The following is a 19,670-nucleotide window of genomic DNA, read 5'->3' as shown; positions in this document are numbered from 1 at the left end:
GAGGCCTGGGGAGTTGGCCTGTGTTTCCCGGGACAGCTGTTCAGTTGGCCATCCCCAACCCGGGTCAGCATTTGGTTGGCCAGTGTGCTGAAGGTCCCTGTGGTGGGATGGGGACGGGGAGGGGGTTCACGTGCGGGTGGGGGGGTGGTGGGACAGGGTGCCACGTGGTGGCGGCAGCAGTGGTGGCAGCGGTGGTGGTGGTGGTGGTGGTGGTGATGGTGGTGGTGATGGTGGTGGTGGCGGCAGCAGTGGTGGTGGTGGTGGTGGTGGTGGTGGTGATGGTGGTGGTGATGGTGGTGGTGGCGGCAGCAGTGGTGGTGGTGGTGGTGGTGGTGGTGATGGTGGTGGTGATGGTGGTGGTGGCGGCAGCAGTGGTGGTGGTGGTGGTGGTGGTGGTGGTGATGGTGATGGTGATGGTGGTCTGTGTGGCTGCCTGAGCGCAGGTCCCCCTTGATTAAAGTTTCAGGTGGGTTGTGACTCCTCGTCAGGCTCGTCGGAGAGGCTTTCAGGGAGCCCGCTGTTGGCCGGCGCAGCCTGGTTAAAAATGCATGGCCCGGCCACGCCTTTATCACTTTTTATCATCCCACAGGCCCGGCCACGCCTTTATCACTTTTTATCATCCCACAGGCTGCCGGGACCTCAGGGGATCCAGCATGATTAAGTAAAAATGGAGGCAGGGACTCACAATGTAAAAAAAAAACCACTTTGGTCATTAGCGTAGTATGGGACGCCAGGAGAGTATAGAGCGCGACAGAGAAAGGTCATTGGTTCAAACCCTAATGCACATTGGATACTGCATGATAACGAAACTGAGAAAACTGACCCAGAACACCAATCAAATTCAGCCCCTAAATATGCTGGATGATGTCATTTCCAATACATATGTCTGTCAAATGCCAGACATCTAATGCATAAATGGATAAACATGATGGTATGCCTACTATACAGTTATATACAGCTTATGGTCTTCAAATCAAACGTGTAAGAAGGACCATCTCCATCTGAGAGTCCACACCATTCACCTTCTACACTTAAATACCTCCCTGCCAGTCAGGATGACCCCTCATCGCTGGGACCTGCGTGACCCCGGCGTGGGCATGATGGGTAATTACAGGGGCTTATGGGGGTCAGAGGGCGCGCTGGAGTTGGATGGGGACAGGAAGGGGGGAGGGGAAGGGGGGAGAGGGGGAGGGAAGGGGGTAGATGGAGCAACAAGGAGGAGAGGGGAGGGGAGGGAGTGGAGGAGGGTTCTGGAGGCAGGCTGGAAGGGAGGAGGCTGTGAGGGAGGAGAGAGGGGTGAGAGAGAGAGGGATTGGCCTGGGGAGAGGAGGCGAGGAGGGGTAGTGGAGGCAAATGGAGAGGAGGATAATAGGAGAGGAGGTGAGGGGAGAGGGGGGGAGTAGGGGCAAGGAGGAGCAGGGGAGAGGGGGAAGAAGAGGTGAGGGGAGCAGGGGAGAGGGGAGGAGGTGAGTGGATGGAGAGGGGGAGAGGGGAGGAGGTGAGTGGATGGAGAGGGGGAGAGGGGGGCAGGGGGAGAGGGGAGGAGGTGAGTGGATGGAGAGGGGGAGAGGGGAGGAGGTGAGGGGGGCAGGGGGTGAGGGGGGCAGGGGGAGAGGGGAGGAGGTGAGTGGATGGAGAGGGGGAGAGGGGAAGGCTCTGCTGGGACTGTGGAGGCCCTGTGGTAGCCACAGCGTGCCATATGCCCCGACAGATGACCCCGGCTCTGCCAGTGGGCCCCAGCAGAGGAGAGGGGCAGGCCCAGGCTGGGCGGTTACACGCTCTCCCAACCCCCTGTACACGCTCACGCTCACATACACACAAACGCTCACACACACTTTCTACACGGTCACGCACATACACGCATGTACACACACACACACACACACAGACACAGTTTGTACACACTCAGACACTTACAAAATATGCAAAAAAACATGTTTTAGTACATGTTCACATGGGGGGCTGGAGGGATGAGTTGCTCATGGTTACAGCCCTTGGCTTTGAAATCAAACTGCAGTAAAACCCCAGAGGCCACAGAAACACTGCCCTATGGTTTGGGTAGAGCCATCTCTCCATCTCAACAGCATGAGAAGCAATTCTTCAAACTATCATTGCCATCAATGTCCAAGTCTCTCTCTCACACACACTCTCTCACACACACACACACACTCTCACACACACACACACACACACAGACACACACACTGAGCGCCCCAATCCTATCCTCACCCCACCTTACAGAGTGGCAGTGGTGGCCTTCCTCCGGGCAGGATCAAGGGCCCAAACCCCAGCAATGGAGCCTGCATCATGCCTCATATACACCCTGCAATGAATAACTAGCACAGCACTCAGTCAAATCTCCAGCAAGCTCAGTGGATCTGGAACAAATCTATCACCAAGGAGGTCACGTTTTGACCCATGTCCATTTGTTTGTGTGTTGCTTTGATTTGTTACTGTAGTAGTATCAAGCATCTCGTACATCGTGTGACATGAGAGCGGAGTGACCATCCGTACCTGTATGAGGTGAGAGGGAACGGTGACCATGGCGACGGAGAGCGAGGAGCGCAGCAGGGCTCGGAGTGCGTACAGGAAGGTGGTGAGGGAGTGGCTGTGGGTGGGGCTCTCTCGGCAGCACAGGTCGTCGCCCCACAGCACCGAGCCCAGAGAGTGAAGGCCCAGTCGCAGGACGTTACGCATCTTAGACTATCAGACACACACACACACATACAGAACAAACAAAAAAGATGTTATGCACCTTAGACTGTCAAACACACACACACACGCGCACACATACAGAAACCACAACAACAAACAAACAAGACATGTAATGACCTACATGTTTTTCTCTCACACACACACACACACACACACACACACACACACACACACACACACACACACACACACACACACACACACACACACACACACACACACACACACACACACACACACACACACACACACACACACACACACACACACACACACACACACACACACACACACACACACACACACACACACACACACACACACACACACACACACACACACACACACACACACACACACACACATAGAGTGTCACCATACACCACATTGGCACAAACATTACTTTGAGGACAAAGGGAGACCACTGAGAATTCCTTAATCCTTTTGTTTTGCCCATAACCAGTTTGATCATTATATGTAGACAGTACACATTCTGAATTTATAATGTAATATTCAGGCAGGATTTTTTATTTGTTTTTTTATTTTTATTTATTTATTTTTCTCTAAATAAGATTATGATCTAAGATTATTACTAAGATTAAGTAAGTAAAAAAGTATGAATGAAAAGAACACCAGAAAAGAACATTAACGACAAGAACATTAACAAAAACATTAACATAACATAACGACAAGAACATTAACAAAAATATTAACATAACGTTGCATATATTTATTTATTTATTACTTAGAACTGCAAGGCAGGAACAGGAACACATGAAATCACAGGCAAAATTCTGCAAAAAACTGCACAATTCTGACCACCTGATAAGAACAATTGTATTATAATCATTCCAGCAAAATTCAAATGAAAGAAAATGACTAATGACAACTTTTTTATTATACAGTGATATCACATAATGATTCAAGCCATTACAATTGGGAAAATAATGCTACTTACACAAATTCCCACAAATTCCTAATCTACAGTTCAAATTCCATTTTCCTGAAGTTATTTTTTTTTTAAATATCATATTTTTTTCCATTATTAATTTTATTTATCTGAAAATAATTTGTAATTTCTGGGGGGCATCGGAACATTGAGTGGCATCACTGTATAACTTCATCAGTGGGTGAGTGGAGCCCATTGTCTGTGAGTCAAGGTCACTCAGCACTCCAACAACTTGACCCTCCCAAACAACCAGGCCAGCCGAGCCCATTCAACAACACGGTTAATCGGAACACTGCGGTCAAACGTGATTGGACGCCGCCGACCAATCAGGACCCGCGCCTGACAGAGCCACAAAGAACCTGTCAACCAAAGAGCCAAAATGTCTACTGGCGTGGGAGCCAGCGCATTCTTGGCACGGGTTCGGCCATTGCTGGCCAAGAGGGCCTGGGTAAGGCTTGTGCCCTCTCCTCTCCCCCTCCAATGCCTACAATGACTACCAGAGTGTCTGACCTGCACAAGTCTCTCTGCTGGGAACACTGCCATCTGAGTGCTCCACTGTAGGGTCTCTAAGGAGCCTCTGGCATGACTTGATTCCAGTCTGAAGTTTTCACCATTATCGGTCTTCAGGGGGGAGTCTGTTTAGGAGTCTGTTCATAGTGTTCATCCCATTCATCATCTCATTCCTACTTCTGTGCCGCTTATCCAAAAACTCAGCTTAAATGTGACCGATTCAGCATTCTGTGCCGGTTTACAAGCTTGACTTTTGCAAGCTCCTGCGCGAGCCGCAGTGTGTTTCATAAACTCCCTGTATGGAGAGCGGTGAGCGGGCAGAGCTGTGTTAGTCGTCCCTTGGGGCTCGTCCACTGCGCTGCTGACTCAAACCCATTCGAGGTGTTTGCCAATCATCAGCATCTAACAAAAATAAACCTCATTGTTACAGTGCGAGTCCAGCGCTCCTGCAAGTCCTCGCCAAAAACATTTCCCAAGAAGAGGGTGTTCCTCTACAATATTCTTCCTCGTTCCCCTCTCTATATCCGTCTTTCGTTCTTTCTTCTCGTGAACCAACGTTCATCATTTTCCTTTTCTCTTCATTTGTTCCCTTGCATTATTCTCCTCCCTTGTCACTCTTTTTTTTCTTTTGAGGTGTGTGTGTGTGTGTGTGTGTGTGTGTGTGTGTGTGTGTGTGTGTGTGTGTGATGTTAGCTTTCGGTGCTAAGAGCTACAAGGCCAGAGGGCAGTCAGCGTGGGAATGAGTGTGGCATCATGCCTATTACCATGACAACGTGAAAAAAAAAACCCTGAGGAATCCACCTCTGTGAACCTTCCCTCGTGACGCCCCAAAAGCTAACAGCAAGAGCAGCACGCCTGCTCCTCACAGATCATGGAGTACCACTCTCCACCACTGCCATCTAAACATGCACTAGGACTCACAACGAGTGGTCAGGGAGTAGCAGCAGTCTCTCTGTCTCTCTCTCTCTGTCTCTCTCTCTCTCTCTCTGTCTCTCTCTCTCTCTCTCTCTCTCTCTCTCTCTCTCTCTCTCTCTCTCTCTCTCTCTCTCTCTCTCTCTCTCTCTCTCTCTCTCTCTCTCTCTCTCTCTCTCTCTCTCTCTCTCTCTCTCTCTCTCTCTCTCTCTATTATCTCTCTCTCTCTCTCTCTCTCAGCACGAGGGCCCTCATCACTACTGAAACTGAGTCCATCAAGAACTCAAGATTAAGATCATCACTAGTAATGGTGGAATGACTTAAAAGTTCTTTGTTGCTGTAGCCTTTTTACAACAGTTTGAGAGTGAGAGGATGTATATACACACACACACACACACACACACACACACACATGTACTCAAACAGTGATAGTCAGAGAGTCACAAGTACATTCAGGCCTGCCTGACGCACACATACGCACACACGCACACACACACACACACACACACACACACACGCACACACACACACACACACACACACACAAACACACGCACACACACACACACGCACACACACACACACACGCACACGCACACGCACACACACACACACACACATACACACACACACACACACACACACAAACACACACACACACACACACACAGTCACGGAGCACACGTCCCCCCAATGTAAACACGGGCTGTGCGCTGGTGTGTTGCGAGCGCTCATTCAGGAGATTCTTGTGTCTGTGCCCATGTTCTCCTCTGGGCCGCGGGGCATTCCGCTGGCCTGCCAAAAGCACGTCAGAGCACGGCTCGCTTTGATGATGTCAGCCACTTAATCCGGACGGTGAGTGACAGCTAGCGAGGGCGACAGGGGTGAGAAGATGCGAACAACCAGTGTGTATGGGACAGGCTTAATCAAATCTCTCTCTCACACACACACAAACATACACAAACACACACTGGATGATGTCAACCAGTGAAGTATTTTTGTCTGACTCACTGTCTTTGAGTTCTTAATTAAACAACTTTCATCTCAGTTATTTACTACGTTTTTGGCCCGAATTTACATGTGTGCAGAAAGTAATTAATTAGCGTAACCACGCAATTGCTAATAACATGTATTGCAGGGGTCTCAAACTCCGGCCCGCAGGCCAAATCCGGCCCGCGCCCGGCCCAATTCCGGCCCGCAGCCTAATGTCAAAATAATAATGTCATTCGGCCCTTGAGGGTATTTTTAATTGCGACAAACAACAACACTGATTAAAATAGACCAGTTGCTAGACATCCAGAGCTTCGATTCAAACCCAAATTCGATGCACAAAGTTTTCAGGAAATACTTGTATTACACGCCAGAAACACGAAGACATGAATTTGTTTGGAATGACACGGAAGCGATGCAGGCCATTTTTGCACAAATTGAAGCAGAAATAGACCTACACCAAATGTTGAAAAAACATTCACGTGTGATGAAGTCTTGGCTAGGCTATTTTATTCATCTAGATTCTGATTCTGAAGGAGAATATCTGCCTTTTGGAGATTATGATCGATCGTCTATTGACAGTGATAGTTATGGTGCATCTGTGAATGGAGGTGGGTCTTTAAGTGTATAAGACGGTGTCCTCTAAGCATAGGCCCTACCATGCTTATTTCGACCCTCTGCCCAACATAGCTGAAGGTGGCAGTGGTAATCGTGATGATAGTGTCCGTAAAGGACGTGGTACAGACAGCAGGGCTGTAAAACACAAACAAGTCACCCACGATAGGAACCGATTTGACCAGGCTACTTTATTGTAGGCCTTTAATAACGGTTTGTGGTTATAGGCTAGTAATAGTTTACTATTGTTGGTTTACATCTTAGGCCTACTGTTTTCCTGTTAATTTGTTATGTGGGTAATATGACAACCTGTAAACCTGCTCAAATATGTTCAACATCCAGTATTTACTGCATAACTGCATAAAGGTGCATAATTTGAGGTGCTTGCCATCCAGTGGCAAATTAGATACATTTACCCCCTTCATAAACGTTTTTTTAATACTCAAAGATTCACAGTAAGACTTTCAAGCCTTAAAAAAGCCTTACAAAGACCACTTTCAAGCCTTTTGAAATTTTGATGTCAAAATCCAATGGCGTTGTTTTCTTAACCCTGTTGCCTAAAGTTTGCCATGCAGGTTTAAATACGTTATGAGAAGAAAATATTTTTATTTGGAGTGAAACACACACATACCTGTTTTTATGCTTTTTGTTTTTTCTTATAATTTGTATTAATATTTATTATCATTATTTTATTTATAAGCTAAGGTTGTTAGCACAGGTGTCTAAAAAGAGATAACAAGATTTGCACTTTCTCTTTGCAGTTTTGTGTAGTATTTGAAAAAAAAACATTGCATTTTCAGAAATAGCCGTTCTTTTTTGTATTATCCTTTAACACTGACGTGGCCCTCCAATCAGATGACGTTGGCCGAAGTGGCCCCCAGCTCATTTGAGTTTGAGACCCCTGATGTATTGAGTGTTTTTTGTAAGTGTGTGTGTGTGTAACTTTTCAAAACTGTGTATGTTTGCGTGTGTGCTGTGTGTTGTGTGTGTGTGGAGAGTTGGCTGTGTGTAGCGCGTGCATATGGCGAGTGGGCTGTGTGTGTGCGTATGGAGAATGGGCTGTGTGTGTTTGTGTGTGTGTGTGTGTGTGAGGCTGGGCCGTCTCTCTGGAGGGTCAGTCCCAGTGGTCACTACCGGAGTGACGGTGTTCAGGGAAATAGCGAGGGAGGCTCTCTTGGGGCACTCTGACTCCTCAGGAAGGGCTAATGATTACGAGCAGGCTGCAGGCATATTGCTCCCAGTGTGTGTGTGTCTGTTTGTGTGAGGTTGTGTGTGTGTGTGTGTGTGTTTGTGTGTGTGTGTGTGTGTGTGTTCCATGTGTGTGTGTGTTCCATGTGTGTGTGTGTTTCATGTGTGTGTGTATGAGTTCCATGTGTGTGTTTCATGTGTGTGTGTGTGTATGTGTGTGTGTGTGTGTGTGTGTGTGTGTGTGTGTGTATGTGTGTTCAATGTGTGTGTGTGTTTCATGTGTGTGTGTGTGTCTGTTTGTGTGAGGTTGTGTGTGTGTCTCTGTTTGTGTGAGGTTGTGTGTGTGTGTGTGTGTGTGTGTGTGTGTGTGTGTGTGTGTGTGTGTGTGTGTGTGTGTGTGTTTACAACAGAGCTGATGGAGGCCTACACCACTGCTCCACTCAGCTCTGAGGAGGAGGCAGGACCCAGGGGATGCCCCCAGCCCTCCATCTCTCATCTCCCATCCTCCCCACAGGGCTGAGCATGGCACAAGGATGGAGGGATGAAGACATACGAAGAAGGAGAAGAGTGCAGGACAACAGTGGCAGTATGGGGTAGATGTGTCAGCTGTATGAGGGAAGTGTGAGCTCAACACTGAATTCATGCCCAGGAAGCTGCCCAGTCTGCCCAGGAAGCATCATATTCATTTGTGTCCCAAAAACAACATTTAGCAGATGATAACATAAGGGGTTGGAACATTCTATGTTAAATGCTTTTGGAAGAATAAAAGAACAGTGTACAGATATTCTTACAGTTTTTCTCATTGATCATTACCTGTACCCAGCACCTCAGGCAGATCTTCAGTGTGCACAGTTTTTCTAGCTTTCCCACAACACTGCCAAAATGCCAATTCCTACAATATTTTGTTCTCTATTCTCAGTAGATCCTCTTGCTGCTTATTCCGTAATCTAATGAATGACTGTAATTGGGCTTAGAGCAGTACAACACCCACCTGCGGAGCAGACCCGTCAAAGCCCTGCTGATGGATGACCCTCTGGATGGACTTCAGCAGAGAGGAGTAGGCCTCGCTCATGGCACTGGGCAGCAGTGGGAGAAAGAGCACAAGTCAGGGGGACTCTGCAATAACAACACAAATGACTCCAAAACAGAAGATGCTTCAAAAACAATTTGTGCCCACTATGACTGTACTTAACACACACGCACACACACACACGCACGCACGCACGCACGCACACACACACGTACACACGCACACACACAGAGCCTAAATGTCCTGACACAGGGAGCACACACTTACACTCACACACAACTTGAGACGTGACCCTGATTAAAGGTTCCTATGACTCCTGTGAAGAGAACGATGAGGGAGACAAGCCTGTTGTTTGTCGTGGCCACTTGAGCAGATGAAATGAGAAATGAAAAAGAGCGGTTCATTAATTAACGCCGTCCTCTGGCGTCCCTCGTCAGCTCCCCACTGCCCTGCGGCTCAGGTGCCACTGCGCTGACGGCGAACCCTAGACGGGCCTTAACGGGGCGATGGCTCTCATCGGGGTGACACAGCGCTTTCCGTGTGCACTCAGGGGTAAGATGTGCACCGTTTGCGGAGCGATCGGTACGCTCGTCCCACCCTCACGCTTTCGAGGACTTGGACGGCTCGCTCTATGATTACAGCCTTGCAACTACACCTTCAAGGCTTCCCTCGTCCACAGCAACTGAGCGCCAGTAACGTGTTACTCGACTCATTTCACAATTTTTACATTCACCTGGAACAATGCTTTAAGAAAGTACGTTCATGTGGTGTCTTGAACCATCAGGTTAATCCTTGATTGGGTAACGTGTGACTTCGGGCAAAGGGCAATTTGCTGGTCCGATTTCACACCTAGTGTAATATTACCCTCTCATTTGGAACTGGTATTTCCAGTTCGCCTGAACGCAGCGTGGTAATGACTACATCCCTATTGTGTTGCCCAGCAAGTCACACAGATATCCATCAATTACCGGCCAATTGAGCATTCCGTTTCAGCCCTACAATAACAGACCCATGGCCAATGATAGGTCATAAGGCTTGCACACACACACACAGACACACACAAACACACACACTCTTACAAAAATACACACGTCTACAAAAGGGGGCCTAATGGCAAACAACTTCTGGCCTTGCAGGATACAATAGCCCCCCTCTGACCTCATGGAAGAGACTGAGGTTAGATTTTCCCCCTTCAAGCCAAAAAGAAAGAAACCAGCTTCCTCCCTCACCTCCTCCAGAACCGGACATGTGAAGTAGGAGGAAACAGGGGTGAGAGATTGTGTGTGTGTGTGTGTGTGTGTGTGTGTGTGTGTGTGGGTTAGGGTGGGGGGTGATTCAGAGGCAGCACTTGTGCCATTGTGTGCATGCGAGGCTCTGAATGCCTACAGCAGCAGCCCCCACGGAGAGGCGCGCTCGATTAAAGGTGCTGTCCGTGGAGGATAATGGCTAGCGCGCGCGAGCTAATTAAGATCACACCCGGGGAAGGCGTCGTCGGCGTACACACCATTCACTCTCCATTTTTTAAACAACAGGCTCCGACGTCACCTAGAGAGCAATTTGTGGCAATTACTCAACGCAGGGAAACGGAGCGACTTAACAGGCCGGAAAGCAACATGGGGGTTTTTTGTCACCGCACGAGGGGGGAAAGGATTCACCTCCTTCACAACAGGCCCTCCGTCCATCTGACTGACACCTGGGATTCAGAGCAAAAGGGTGAAAATGACTGTAATTATGCAGATAAACATATTTTAACTCCATTTCATAAAACTACTAGGGCGTTTGGAGTGGATATTGTTTTCTTTGCCTGCATTTTGCAAATTGGGTTAATTGTCTTGGCTGACATCTGCTGCCATAAACTGGTGCGATTGGGGGGTGGTGTGTGTGTGTGTGTGTGTGTGTGGGGGGGGGGGGGGGGGGGTGGTTGCGACAGAATCCAGTGAGCAGAATCTGACCAATTGCAGCGGCAGCATCCATCACTGGCGGCTGACAGTGGAAAGAGCGTCCGTCCCCGGTGTCCTCGGAAGATGGCAGGGACAGGAACACACTTACCTGCCAGTGCAAACAGTGGCGCGGGGCACTCATCCACTCACTATGGAGCTCTAATGTAGCCGCCAGGATAAATACTGCCATTTGAAGGAGCTCTGTTTGCACAAATACAGCCACCAGCCCCCCCATAAAAGACAAACTCCAGATTGGCTTGTTTGCCTGGCCACCGCGTTTGGGGTTTTGTGCGCTAATGCAAAGAGACATTGTTTTCCGAATCCTTCCCCATCTCATTGTGGTCGGACCACACTAACAACCCGAAAGCCACATCAAACGCGCCACGCTGTTTGACTAGGATCGCCAAACCTCAAACTCTTCGTTTCACAAGGCAGGGCTACTGGCCGACCACACGACGCCTGACGTCAGCTTTACAGCAACTGTATTGGCTGACTAAACATTGTAAAGCTTTAACACAAATCCCATTCCACTGATACTAAGGTCCATTTACGATGGAGACGTCACACCAGCTTGAATACCACAATGGTCACAACTGTCATTTGTTAGGCATTCAAACATAGAACCAGTAACTGTTTTATGTTCAGTCACAACCGCGTACGTACACTTAACAAAAACTATAATGCACCTTATCCTGGTCATTGTTGTAGGTGAGTACCTTGTTGGTGTTGAATCATCTGGAGGCTGTTCAAGGAGGTAGAACGTGTGGCATGTGGCCGTCTGCCTCATGTCCGTGCTCATCGTCTTGGAGACATCATAGTAATGACCAAACCGTGCAGAGGACGCCAGGGCAGTCTGGAAAAGTTAATTTTATGGGTCAGCATGGTCATGAAACAGCTTTACGACAGAAATGAGCCTCGGATGCTCTAGAGCGGTGACATTTCAATTCTCTTCAATGTATGGCTGTTGTACAGATGTATTAGGGAGATAAAGGAGATCACCTGGACTGTAGCCTTAGAATGAATTATTCAGTGCTGTAATTATAATTTGTTTACCCTTTGTTCAAATTCCTCTAATGCATCTGTAAAATGTTCCTAACGATTCTTTAAGGAGCACAAGCACTTGTGCCTGTGAATACCAGACCTCAGCGGAGGCAGATGTTTTTCCGCGGCGCTGAAAAGGAAAGTTTTTCAGCGCAGATTTTCTAATGAGCTGACGCGTTCCATTGTGAACAGAGTCACTAATCTACTCTTGATCGGGATCAGTGACCCCCCTGTGTGCGCCCCAACCTTCCCGGATAAACTGACGAGCGGGGCTCATCCTTGCTTTGTGGGTCGATCAGGTCGACCCCCTTAACACTTCAGCATGGGCCTTGACTGGCTGAACTTTGATCTGATGTCTTCATTGAGGAGGAGATTGGGCGAGAGGGAGGGATAAGCAGGGAAGGGGGTTCTGATTTTGGATGCAAATCCTCCTCTGGGTTTATTTGTGCTTTGTAAAGGTAACTGGTGGGGTTTTGTTTGGGGAGGGGGGTGGGGGGGGTGAAGTTGTATAATTGTTTCTATATCGGTGGGGAATGGAAGACAGACAGCAAGTGTCTACATGGGAAGAGGAGAAAAACTGTGAGCGAGGGAGGAAGGGACGGACAAGATGGAATGAGAAAGAGAAAGACAGCAGGATAGACAGAGAGAGGCAGACAGAGAGAAAACGGTAGAAAAAAAAAGAGAGAATGAATGGACACAGAGTGCCAAAATCTCTGGGGACTCACTGGTGTCCTCCTAATCCCCATAGCGATATGGATTACTGGGGCCGGAGGGGGCGGACGGGGGCTTTATTTCCTCCGGGCGGAAGAAAGAGTGCGGCGCGGCCACAGCCGAGAGCGCTGTGTGGGGATTTCGGGGGCAAAGAAAGGCCCGGTGCTCTGGGTCAGGCCGCTGGTAAATGGGACTCAGTGTGCCTCCCCCCCTGAACCACCCACCCCGGCCCCCCCTGCCCACCCCGGCCCCCCCAGGCCTAAAGCCGCACCTAGAACCAGCTAAGCGTGAGTAATCCGGACAGCCAGTGAAAGAGCCGAGCGAAGTCCCATTCACAGCTCTCTCCGGACAGGAGTTGATATGTTTATTACTGTAGACAAATCCCTTCACAGTGGAACGGGAGGGCATGTGTGTGTGTGTGTGTGTGTGTGTGTGTGTGTGTGTGTGTGTGTGTGTGTGTGTGTGTGTGTGTAGGCCATGGGAGTGTGTGGGAACACAGACAGGACTGTGAGAAGATGGGGAAGCAGCCTTAACAGCGTTTTAATGGATGTTATGTATCTTATTTATGAAAAGACGCTGATGTTAAGTTTACCTGGACTTTAGGAAGGTTCTGGTACCGCCAGGCGATTTTCATGTCTTCTCCACTGTCTGGGTCAGACGACTGAGATGGTTCCTGAACTGGTTGAGGACTAGTGACATCATCAAGGATTGGAGCAGGAAGTTCCTGCAGGGAACAAACAAGACAAAAATCATAAAAAATTAATCCTCCAAAAAAAGCTAAAACGACACATTCACTGGCATCAACTATGACATACTTTATTGTGTATGTGTAATTTTAATATACTGCATATGCCAATTATAAAGACATTATTAAAAAGCAATTAAAATGAAAAATATAGCTGCAAGCAGCAATGTGGGGGCCAAGCAGTGCGCTATAGCAGGAATGGCATTGCCATGCCATGAGCAAGCACTCACAGCAAGTTTGATTGCAATTGGATAAAGAATGGCTGAGAAATAAGCTCATTTACTTTGTTACAGTGCCCCTAGAGGCCAAATTACACCAATGTCCTTGTGTGTTCTCACAATCAGCTACCATGTCCCTCTACCAAGTTTGGACTTCATACACCAAAGTGTTGCTGAGATGTGAGCTCACTTTCTTTATTACAGCACCCCTAGAGGTCAAATGAGACCACTTTCCTTGCATGTCCTCACAATCAGCTAATATGTCCATGTATCAAGTTTGGACTTCATACAACGAAGCGTTGCTGAGATATGAGCCCACTTCTTGTATTACAGTGCCCCCTATAGAGGCCAAATGATGCCAATTTCCTACTGTGTCCTCACAATGAGGTACCAAGTCCCTGTACCAAATTGGACTTCATACATCAAAGCGTTGCTAAGATAGGAGCTCACTTCCTGTATTGCAGCGCCCCCTATAGAGGCCAAATGATTCCAATTTCCTAGTGTGTCATCATAATCAGGTAACAGGTCCTTATACCAAGTTTGGACTTTTTACACCGAAGCGTTGCTGAGATACAAGCTCACTTCCTGTATTACAGCGCCCCCTATAGAGGCCACATGATGCCAATTTCGTAGTGCGTCCTCACAATCAGATACCAAGTCCCTGTACCAAGTTTGGACTTCATACATTAAAGCATAGCCGAGATGTCAGCCCACTTCCTGTTAGGCGGCATCGTCGCCATGTGTGATTGGCTGTCACGGGATAATAAACTTGAAATGAAAAAATCTGACAAGTATCGTTTCTGCGGCTCGGTCTGAAGATCATCTCCGTCAAGTTCTGTGAAAATCGGATGAAATTTGTAACCGCTGAAACTTTTCGTAGTGTTTGGACTAAATCCAATATGGCGGAGGTCCAATATGGCGGAAAGTGACGGGATAGGGGTCGATGAACTCGAGATTGTTCAAAGATTCAGACGCTACCTCAATTGTGAAAATCAGACAAAAGAATCAAGGATCACGCGCATGAACGCATGTCCAGCTTTGAACTGGTGGTTGCGCTAGAGTGTTCAATGTATATGCATGAAAATTGCTGTGAGTGATTGGGACAGTGTCCTGACTAATGGTATCAAGTCTTGTTATGTTAACTCAAAGCGTCACCTAGATGTTTGTCCACTTCCTGTTTGGCGGCTTCATCACCATATTTGATTGGCTGTCACGGGCAAACAAAAATGAAATTGAAAAATCTGACAAGTATCGTTTGTGCAGTTTGGGAAGAAGATCATCTCCGCCAAGTTCCATGAAAATCGGATGAAATTTCTGACCGCTGAAACTTTTCGTAGAGTTTGGACTAAATCCAATATGGCGGAGGTCCAAAATGGCAGAAAGTGACGTAATAGGGGTCATTGAACTTAGGTCGGTCCAGGGATTCAAACGGTGCCTGATATGTGAAAATCGGACGCACCATTCAATGGTCACATGCGTGAATGCAATCCAGGTTCGACCCGTTGGTGGCGCTAGAGTGTTGGGCATAGAGTTCTGGAAATTGGTGAGAGTGATCATGGGACAGTGCTGAATCAGTGTGCCAAATTTCATAACTTTAGACCCAGCGGTTCAATTTTTGGCCAGATTTTGACCTGTTGGTGGCGCTAGATGGCTGGGTTTAGAGCTCCGTAAATGAGTGTGAATGGTCAGTGGAGTGTCCCGAAACTTTCTGCCAAAAAATCTGAACTTTTTAGCCAGGCGTTCTATGGGCTGCCATAGACTCCAATGGCAGAGGAATAATAATAGGAAAAGCTAGTAACTCAATGGGTGCCTTCGCAGCTTCGCTGCTTGGCCCCCAAATAATAGGAAAAGCTAGTAACTCAATGGGTGCCTTCGCAGCTTCGCTGCTTGGCCCCCAATGAAAGTATTTCAAATACATGCCCTAACTCGCTGTCATAACACCTATATATTTACATTCAATTATAATCACAGCTATTCTCACAAACAATGGCTTGGAAATGCAATAGCGCTTTGGAGAAAACTATAAAGCAGGTGTAATTATTGTTTTGCTTGTGAGAGAAGTGCCATTCTGGTGTCCCTGAAGGCGCTCTGTGAAACACAAATCAATTAGGCTGGCACTCGGAGTACTGTCTCTGTTACAAATGAGGGGGAATCTGCACAAGGCCCCACGGTGCTAGCAAAGCTGTCTGCAACAAGCAAGGTGCGTGAGGCAGGGAGAAAAAAAAAACAACTCAAGAAACCAGATGAAATTAAGAGAAAGACAAGGCAGCCGCTGCACACACACACACACACGCACACACACACACACACACACACACACACACACCCCCCCAGAGAATCTTCACCAAACCCAGGCGATAACACAAAAACAAGTGACTGACTCCCAAATAATAACACCTTAAATTAGCAAGGGGGCCTGTTATTCTTTTTTTTCCCCCCTTTTTCCTTTTTTTCCCTTCGGCGAGCGGCAGCAGGGCCCTCATTAACCTCGGTGTGACAGGGGGCCAATCACGCGGCGGCGCTGGACGCACTCCTGTCCGGTGTCATTAAGATAACGCCTGTTAGAGCGCGGAGGTGAGTCCCCCGAGCTGGTCACACGCTCACCTGAGGCGGCCCTCGGGGGCCCGCTCTTTATAACTGTGACTACAGATGAAAGGAAGAGGAGAAAGGCTCCCACAAGGGGGAGAGGAGGGAGGGAGGGAGAGAGAGAGAGAGAGAGAGAGAGAGAGAGAGAGAGGGGGAGAGAGAGAGAGAGCAGGGAAGCAAGGGAGAAAGTCAGTGAAGGGGAAGAGGAGAGGGAGAGGGATTGGATAAAAAGCACAAAGCACAGGAGGGATAAAGTGAGTGTGCAAGAGAAACTGAATGAGCCGGAATGAGAGGAAGAGAGAGAAATGAAAGACTGGTAGAAGGAGAGACAGGGGAGGATAAACATATTTAGGGGAAAGGTTTTACATGGGGAATAGGAAGCAGTTGAGAGGAGCCAATGACCCTGATCAGTAATGTGGCAAAGCAGAGCACTTGAAACCCTTTAAGAGGTCAAGATAACCAAAGAGGCATCGCTGCACACCAGCACCAGCAGAACAAAGCTTTTGGGAACGGAGGGAAGGGAGACAAATGTTTAAAAAGTAAAAATGCCGGCCGAAATGTCTGTGTATGGTCAAATGATCCTGATCAAGCCTCTCTCTCAAACACACACATACAAATTCTCATCTAAAATAATACATTCCATTCTCATTCATTAAGCATTGAACACACACACACACACACACACACACACACACACACACACACACACACACACACACACACACACACACACACACAGGGTACCTGTAGGATCTCATCTGGGTGATCCTGAGCTGATGCCACAAAGAGCTCGTGCCCACACACCACTCCCTCTGCCAGGAAGTACTTGAGCAACATGCGGGAGTAGCTGTCATATCGGTCCTCCTCTGGAATAAGAAAGATGTCTCAGGACAAAGAAAAAAAAATACAACAAGACAAAGGTACACGGGACTAGTTCCACTGACAGATGGGGATGAGGCTTTTAGCCTGGGATTCGCAGTGAGGGGTATAGGCATAGTCAAGATCCATTTAGAGCTCAGGCAGACAGGAATCTGATGAAATGGAACACATTTCCACATGCTAACACCTAGATGTAGTGTGAGTTGCAGCCTAGGTAAGACCAAGAGCCACTTCTGATGGCAATCACACTACATGACATATATTCATATAATGGCTCAGAGGACATCCACCTGATCTAAATACATCTCCTACTGTCTGTCAGTAATGCAACTACCCAGTAATACAACCAGGCAGGGATGAAGGGCTCCTAAATGGGATCATGAGATCATGTTCAAAAACACCTTGAGACACCCTAAGGTCTATGCTCAAGCTTTATTAGATAAAGCCACTGCAATTAATTATATGTGTTAGCCTATCTTTACTACAAAGGATTCCACCCTCTGATTATGCTATAGGAACATGTAGAGTCTTTAATTCCACCCTCTGATTATGCTATAGGGACATGTAGTCTTTAATTCCACCCACTGATTATGCTATAGGGACATGTAGTCTTTAATTCCACCCACTGATTATGCTATAGGGACATGTAGTCTTTAATTCCACCCTCTGATTATGCTATAGGGACATGTAGAGTCTTTAATTCTACCCTCTGATTATGCTATAGGGACATGTAGAGTCTTTAATTCTACCCTCTGATTATGCTATAGGGACATGCTCCACCCATCATCTTCACACTCCTCACATTATCATGTCAAACTAGATGTACCGCAAAGCAGTCCTGCACATTCTCTCCGCAAAAATAAATCACGCTTGTCAATTTGTCTCCATCTCCTACTCCATCCCCTACTCTTGCAACTTTTGTGTTTGTGTGAGTGTGTGTGTGTGTTCGCTTGTAAGTGGGTGTGTGGGGGTAATGGTGTATGTGTGTGTGTGTCTGCTTGCCTGTATGTGTTTTTATGTGTGTGTGCGTGTTCGTGTGTGTGTGCGTGAGTGTCTACATGTCTACTGTGTGTGTGTGTGTCTTTATTTATGTGTGTGTGTGTGTGTGTTTGTGTTTATGCGTGTGTGTGTGTGTGATTGTGTGCATGTGTGTGAGTGTGCATGTATCTTTATATGTGAGTTTGCGTGTGTTCATGAGTGTGTGTGTGTGCATGCATAGTGTACACATTCAATGTACACATATAATCATTTTTTGCATGGTCTCCCATAAACGGAATTTCATGAAACTTGGTATGCATTCAGAGGGTGTCATAATGATCCTACACTTCAAATTCTGTGCAGTTTTAACAAGGTGGCGCTATACATCAAATGAGTGAATATGGCATGGGTTGACATGGCCCCTGGAGGCCAACATACAAAAAATTACAAAAATTGGTCATCTTAGGCCCTACGGTTCTCAAGATATTCACAGAAAACTGTGTCCGGACATCTAGACATAAATTAATTTATTGTATGGCCCCCCATGAACGGAATTCCACAAAACTTGGCATGCTTTCAGAGGGTGTCAGAATGGTCCTACACCTCCAATTGTGTGCAGTTTTGACCCTGTCAACCAAAGACACCTGCGGTTACAACACCTAATTTCTGCTTTTGCCTTTTTAACTAGATGGTGCTATACATCAAATGAGTGGTTATGGGATGGGTTTACATGGCCCCTTGAGACCAACATAATAATAAAAAAATGTGGTCCACCTAGACCCTACGGTTCTCAATATATTCACAGAAAACTGTGTCCACCCTACTCTCCTTTCGGGGGTCCAGTCGGGCGGGAGGCGACGGATCAAAATGAAAAACAATGGTTCCGTGTCGTCTTTGTGGGGCTACATGCCCAACAAGTTTCGTGCTTTCGAGCATCCACGTCTTTCAGTGTTTTCCGGGAAACATTGACACAAAATCACCGAATATTTTTTTTTTTTTAAATCTGGAAGAAAATGTCTATGACTAAACCTATATGACCTATAGCTTTGCTGCGTGGTGGTCATAATAACACACACCGACACACACCGACACACACCAAGCAAGACTGACATTTCCCACATACCACTGCTTCTCATACACACATTACATCACAAATGCCTGTCCACCTTGTCAGTGGAGCTGCCTGTCAGAGGCAGCTCAGGGGGTGTGTGTCCCACAGGCCTGTCTGCATTCTGGCGCAACACACTCACACAATAATGATGGGGGGGGGGGGGGGGGGGGGCATCCTGGGAATGTCTCCTCCCGCTTCCCCACACCTCACCTACGGACTCCGGGGGTCAACTGACGAGTACCGGCCCAGGAAATACCACAGCTCCTCAATTTGTCATCAGCAAAATCTACCACTACCACCAGCCCACCCCCCTTTTCTTATTGATGTGTTTCTAGGTCAGCAGTGCTTTGTGGCTTTCAGAGGCCATGACAAAAGCATCCAAATGGGCCAGCTTGAGATGGGGCCTATTGTGGCCGTGTTTCTATGCTGGCCTTACAAATGAAACCTGCAGGGGCTATTAGCCTGTCCGGGGGACAGTTGTAGGGGGTGATGTGGAGGAGACACACAACAACAGGACTCAAGGACAGATCAGTCACTGCCGAAAGCCATGAG

At 47.6% G+C, this 19,670-nt stretch overlaps 1 protein-coding gene across 1 annotated transcript in view; it reads right to left on the bottom strand.

Moving 5' to 3' along the window:
- The window catches only part of elp4 (elongator acetyltransferase complex subunit 4), a 65,830-nt gene that overhangs the window by 44,844 nt on the left and 1,316 nt on the right, over window positions 1-19,670 (bottom strand). Inside the window, exons 3-7 of the mRNA XM_076286904.1 lie at window positions 16,895-17,016; window positions 13,194-13,325; window positions 11,566-11,702; window positions 8,871-8,955; window positions 2,515-2,703 (exon numbers count right to left, since the gene is read on the bottom strand). Of these exons, the coding sequence (XP_076143019.1) occupies window positions 2,515-2,703; window positions 8,871-8,955; window positions 11,566-11,702; window positions 13,194-13,325; window positions 16,895-17,016 (665 nt within the window). The remainder of the gene's footprint in view (window positions 1-2,514; window positions 2,704-8,870; window positions 8,956-11,565; window positions 11,703-13,193; window positions 13,326-16,894; window positions 17,017-19,670) is intronic.

This window comes from Alosa pseudoharengus, unplaced genomic scaffold (genome assembly GCF_046254945.1).
Source record: "Alosa pseudoharengus isolate Yale_2024_CS ecotype anadromous, Long Island Sound unplaced genomic scaffold, YU_APseudo_1.1 YU_APseudo_1.1_scf_16, whole genome shotgun sequence".
NCBI classification, from domain to species: Eukaryota; Metazoa; Chordata; class Actinopteri; order Clupeiformes; family Clupeidae; genus Alosa; species Alosa pseudoharengus.
This window is presented reverse-complemented; position numbering and strand designations above follow the sequence as displayed.